Below are 6,163 nucleotides of genomic sequence, written 5' to 3' on the forward strand. Positions count from 1 at the left end.
AATATTAATACGTATATATATATATATATATATATAAATACATATATAAATATAAATATAAATATAAATATAAATATAAATATAAATATAAATATAAATATAAATATAAATATAAATATAAATATAAATATAAATATAAATATAAATATAAATATAAATATAAATATAAATATAGCAATTGCTGCCGAGGTCAGGGCACTCAATTCATTATTTATTCTCTCTTCCTTTTCTCCCAGCAGCAGCAGCAGCAGCAGCAGCTGCTGCTGCTGCTGCTGCTGCTGCTGCTGCTGCTATCCTCTTGCAACTGCCTTATAATTTTGATTTCCATCATTTGTTACAAAGATAGTCTGCTACAGTTGCTGCAGTTGCTGCAGTTGCTGCAGTTGCTGCAGTTGCTGCAGTTGCTGCAGTTACATGCATTCCTTTTTCTGTTTACCCTTTGATTTGCTTCGGGTGTATGTACACCAGTAATTAGAAACTGCATGAACTAAAAAGTCAATTTTTAATTGATTTTTAAAAATTAGTTTTGTTGCTGCTGCTGCTGCTGCTGCTGCTGCACCTGCCAGTAGGGTCTCTTTGACAGCTAATTAATTCTTTTTATTGAAATAAAAATTATTTTAATTTTAAAATTAATTATTTAATTCAAGATTTTCAATTTGGAAGGAATTAGGAAACCCTTGGCTCCAGGCGTGTTGCAGGGGCCTTTAAACCTCTTCTAAGGAAACAATTCTTTCAAATTTATATTTATTTATTTATTTATTATTTATTTATTATTTATTTATTTATTATTTATTTATTTATTTATTTTGAAGTTTTTATTCATCTGAAAATGAAAAGAAAAAAGGAGATGGGTCTTAGGACGCTGGGGTGTACGTACACCTGGAGTTCAGCGCCTCGCGCTTCGGCGTTTGGAGTTGAATGAGGTCTGAAAAGCGAATTAAATGAAATTAAATGAAAATAAAAGAAAATAAATGGAAATAAAATGAAAAATAATGCTTAAAATTGAATTAAAATGGCATTTAAACCAAAAGAAATGGCAAACTGGAAAAAACTTCAGAGCTGCATGCATGCAGGTGGTCCTGCTGCATGCAGACCTGCGCCTCGGCCTCATGCCACTGGCGCGGCTTTAAAGTTCTATTTATTTATTTATTTATTATTTATTTATTTATTATTTATTTATTTTTTTATTCAAATGGAATTAATTTAATTCGTTTAATTCCACTTTTCGAGTTTTCAGAACCCGCGGAACACTTTCTGGGAGCGGCGGCGATCGACTCCGCGTTTTGCGAATTCAAATGCAATTAGTTCCCTTTTTGTGGACTTTAAATGCAAACAATGCAATTTTAATTCAATTAAAATGAATAAGTGAATTAAATTGCTTTAAACTTTGAAAAAAGGGAAAAAAGAGGCAAATTCAAAGAAAAACTCAATGCGCACACCGCGGTAGACCAGTGGCGCTGCCCGCGCCTCCCTGCGTCAACGGAGTCGATATAAGTGGATTTTCGCGCCTTTAAAGCGAGTTAAAAGAATTTAAAAGACGTTAAATGAATAAAAATGAATTAATTGAGTCAAAATGAATTAAATGAAATTAAAAGGGGCGAAATTGAGCGAATATTGGCCAAAAACGCCGCCTGTTTCCGCTGCTGCAAGCGCGCGCTGCAGCAGCAGCAAACGCGCGTTTGCTTTCCTTCGGACTCTGTTGAATTGTGAAGTTGAATTAATTGAATTAAAATAATTCAAAAAAGAATTCAATTAAAACACACGCTTTGAATTTCGCCGCGTTTCCGCGTCCGTGGCTGCATGCGCGGCTGACGCGTCTGCAGCGCCGCGGCGCGGCTTCCCGGGCTCTAAAGTGCTTCTTTTTTCGCAAATTTGGAGTTAAAAACATTTTAATTGAATTTAAAATTAAAAAAGATTCCAAAAAAGTGTTTTTCGCGGCCGGGAGGGCCCGGGGGCGTGCGTTGGCTGCGCGGCGTTGCTGTTGTGTTTCGGGTGTACGTACACCTCGCGCTGACGGTCTGCCCCCCGATCTCTCTCGCCCCCCTTTTGCGTCATTTACTTTTTATTTTTCTTTTTATTTAAAACTGCTTTGTCTTTTTGCATCTGGAGAGGAAGTGAGGGGAGATTTCGTGGAATTTCGGGTGTCTGGACAGCTCGCGCGCCCGCCGCTGGAAACTTGAAACTTGAACTTTTCGAATTTTTCCTCTTTTCGCCCCAAATGTGCATGCATTTTCTTCCTTTTTCTCTTCTAAACTTCTTTTTTTAATTTAGTTTGCGTTTTAATCCTTTTTGCAGCTCTTTAGACATGCGATTCGTCAGTTCTAGAGGCTCCCCCCGCCTCTACACCTTCTCGCAGGCGGCCATAGCGGGTGTGTCCGCGCGGAATAAGTTCAATTCGTTTAGTTGATTTATTTAATTCAAGTAATTTAATTTAATTTAATTAATTCCATTTAATTCATTGGATCCATTTAATTATATTTATTTGGTTTGTTTCATTTAATTATATTCAATTGATCTGATTCATTTCATTATCTTTGGTTCTTTTCATTCAATTTGGTTTATTTGGCTCTCTCAACTCCTTTAATTTATTTTTGATATTTCAATTCAACAAATTTGATTTCATTTTCTGTATCTCTTTAATTGATTTCCATCATTTTCAAACAATCAAAATTAAAATCTTTTTTAAATTAACTTTTAGTTTGTCATTTGCTGGCGGGCAATTGCCATTTTAAACCCTAAACCCCAAACCCTAAACCCTAAACCCTAAACCCTAGACCCTAGTGGTGTTTGCAGGAGTGGCTGACGACGGGGGTCTTCTTTTGCCGGCTTTTATTCCGGAGGTTTCTTCTGAAATTCAAGAAGGGTGGAAGTAGGTGTCTGTACACCTCAGCTTTGTGGGGTGAAAGGAGGTGTCTGTACACCTCAGCGTTGTGTGGGGGTTTCCCTTTTTGAATTTTCGACTTTTCAGAAAAGTCAAAAGTTCAAATTCCTCTTAATCCTTTGAGATTACAAACCAATTAATTAAAACTAGAAGACAAATGCAAATATAAATATAAAGTAAAATAAAATAATTAAAATTAAAATTAAATTAAATTCAACTTTTGCGTCTTTTCGAAGACATGAATATAAGTTGGGGTGTACGTACACCCCGGATACCACAAACGCAGCAAAAAACCCGCAGTCAAAATCTAGCGCCTTTTTCTTTATTTATTTATTGTTTATTATTTATTTATTTATTATTTATTTATTTATTATTTATTTATTTGTTTATTTATTTGTTTGTTTATTTATTTGTTTTAGGCGTTTGTCCTTTCCTGCACTGCTGGAGCGCATTTTGCAGCTCTTCATTGACGCCGACGGTAACAAAAAATAAATCTTTTTAAATTGCATTAAATTGTTATTTATTTACTTATTTATTTGATTTTTAAAATAACTATTTGTTTATTTATTTATTTATTAGTTGCTAATTAGAGAGTATTTAATTCATTTTACCATGGTTGAACACGCCAAGAGCGGCCTCCGTGCTGCCGCCGCCGCCGCTGCTGCTGCTGCTGCTGCTGCTGCTGCTGTGCTGCTGCTGCTGCTGCAATATGGGCAATTCTCTGTTTGCGTTTTTTCTTTTTCCTAGAAGGCCCCTCTCCAGCTTCTTCAGAACTATCAGCAGCTCTTCCTTCTCTCTTGAGAAACATTTTCGAAAAAATCCAAAAAGATAAATTAAATACAAAAGTTTTCCGACTTCAGAGGGTCCAGCATCATTCTCGGGAGTCTATGGGGCCCGGGGGGCCCCCCGAGGGTACTTTGGGGGCCTCCTCCCCCGGGGGCCCCCCTGGGGGCTCTCCTGGGGGCCCCCCTGGGGGCCCCCCGGAGGGTGCTGGGGTGGGGGCCCCCAGCGGGGGCCCCCCAGAGGGTACCGGGGGGGGGACCCCCGGGGGGCCCCCAGAGGGTACTGGGGGCCTCCCATGGGGGCCCCTGGCCCTCAGGGCCTACAAAACCTTCGGGGGGCCCCCCGGGGGCCCCCGGAAGTTTGGGGCCTTTAAAACCTTCTTGGGGGGCCCCTCTAGTGAGCTTCCGCTGCTGCAGCACGGAAGTTCGGGCCGGAATATCAGCAGCAGCAGCAGCAGCAGTGCTGCTGCTGCTGCTGCGCAACTCTTTGGGGCTCACTGGCAGCAGCTGCAGCGGCTTGCTGCAGCTGAAAGGAACAAAGAAGAGTCCCCCGATGCAGCAGCAGCAGCAGCAGCAAGCAGCAGCAGCAAAGCAGCAACAGACTCTGAACAGAACGAAGCCAGCCCAGCAGCAGCAGCAGCAGCAGCAGCAACAGCAGCAACAGGGTGGAGTTTCCCCGAGCTGCTGCGGCTGCATGCAGCAGCAGCAGGGAAGCAAGAGAGACAAAAGGAGACAGCGGGCAGCAGCAGCAGAAAAGAATCTAGAGGCCAAATCCGCAGCAGCAGCAGCAGCAGCAGTAGCGACGAAGAGTTCTTTTTGCTGCAGCTCAAAAACGGAAGCCCAAAAGGACTTGTGTCTCTGGCGCTAACTTTTACAGGTTATTTATTTTTATTTATTTTTTTAATTTAATTTAATTTCATTAATTTATTATTTATTACTTTTTATTTTTAATTAATTTATTATTTATTTATTCATTTATTTGTTTATTCATTTAGTTCTGGTGAATTAACTGCTGCGGGTAAGCTGCAGCAATAAAACAAACGCAGCAGCAGCAGCAGCAGCAGCAGCAGCAGCAGCAGCAACAGTCGAAGCTAAATGAAGAGCAAATCTGAAGCAAACTAAAAGAAAAGGAATTAAAATTAAATTCATTATTGTTATTAGGATTAAGATTTGTGGTTTGCTGCTGCTGCATTTTTCATTTTGCTGCTTTTGCTGCTGCTGCTTTTGCTGCTGCTGCTGCTGCTGTTGCTGCTGCTGCTGCTGCTGCTGCAGTGGGACTTATGAAGTTCTTGAGAGACAAAAAAGACACTCGAGAAGCTGTTGTGCTTTGCTGCAGCACAGGAGACACAGCAGCAGCAGCAGCAGAAGGTAACGCTTTTATTTTTTTGGTTTTATTCTTTTTTATTCTTTTTTAGTTTTTTATTTCTTTTTATTTCTTTTTATTCCTTTTCATTGTTTTTGTTTTCTTTATTTATTTTTATTTCTTTTATCTTTTTAAATATTATTAATTCTCTTTTTATTTGTGTGTCCTTTTGCTATTTTGGTGGATCTCAATTCAACAAATCCATCCCCTGAGGATTTAGGGTTTAGGGTTTAGGGTTTGTAGTTTAAGGTTTAGGGCTTGAGGTTTAGGGTTTAGGGTTTAGGGTTTAGGGTCTGTGTTTGTGGTCCAGGGTTTAAGAATATTTGTGGTCGAGTCCAGGCTTAAACTTCAGGGCTTAGGGTTTAGGGTTTAGGGTTTAGGGCTTAGGGTTTAGGGTTTGCGTGTGCGCAGCACTATCAGTAGAGTCTTCATTTTACTTTTTCATTTTATTTCCAAAAACAACAAATTCAAAAAAGGAGCGCGTTGGAAGTCCTGCTTTTCGGCCTGATCAAATTAGTCATGCTTGTGCAGACAGTGAGTGCCTTTTAATAGCATCACTGAGTTCTGCATTTTCGAAGAAGCATTTCACGATGCCGTAGTTGTGATGAGTGAATGTAAATCTCTGTAAACGTGTCGCAGACCGCTTTTTCAAATTCAAAAGCGTCATCGGGAAATTTGGTTTACTATTCAGTTATGTTGAGGCCCCCTAATTACTTGTGCTGGGAAGTTGATTGCTAAAAATACGTTTTAATTCCACTTTACTGACCAGTTAGTATGCTTATTGCTGAAGGAATGAAAAGCCCCCTCCCTGTACTTCTCCTACGGTTGTGAATATGTTTTAGAACGTCTTAGGTGTAGGCTGCCTGTAACAGACTTTGTCAGGTTATCTCCACGGCGTTTTAGCAAGAGGCAGCAGTGACACAAAGAGACGGCGCCATGGTTTGCCAGTGTGTTGACGCTTTGTCGCTTCCCAAACTCCTTGCACTTCCAGATTATGAAGACATTGCAAGTAGTATTGCGCGTGTATTGATTTTTGCATATGAGTCGCCCAAACCGCCTTCGATCCTGGAATGTGATTTCCGCTCCGCAGATCGTACGCGTTCATAGGCAGAAAAAGCATGGGAAGGTTGTTACACC

At 40.1% G+C, this 6,163-nt stretch overlaps 1 protein-coding gene across 1 annotated transcript; it reads left to right on the forward strand.

Moving 5' to 3' along the window:
- Positions 1-3,768: 3,768 nt before the first annotated feature.
- Positions 3,769-5,371, forward strand: ETH_00031040 (uncharacterized protein; the record flags this gene model as incomplete). The annotated part of the gene is made up of 3 exons (XM_013378720.1): positions 3,769-4,540; positions 4,936-5,031; positions 5,337-5,371. The coding sequence occupies 3 exons, from the start codon at positions 3,769-3,771 to the stop codon at positions 5,369-5,371; spliced, it is 903 nt and encodes a 300-aa protein (XP_013234174.1).
- Between the last annotated feature and the right edge of the window lie 792 nt (positions 5,372-6,163).

The sequence above is a fragment of the Eimeria tenella genome, genomic scaffold, assembly GCF_000499545.2.
Source record: "Eimeria tenella Houghton genomic scaffold, Eth_scaff96, whole genome shotgun sequence".
NCBI lineage: Eukaryota > Apicomplexa > Conoidasida > Eucoccidiorida > Eimeriidae > Eimeria > Eimeria tenella.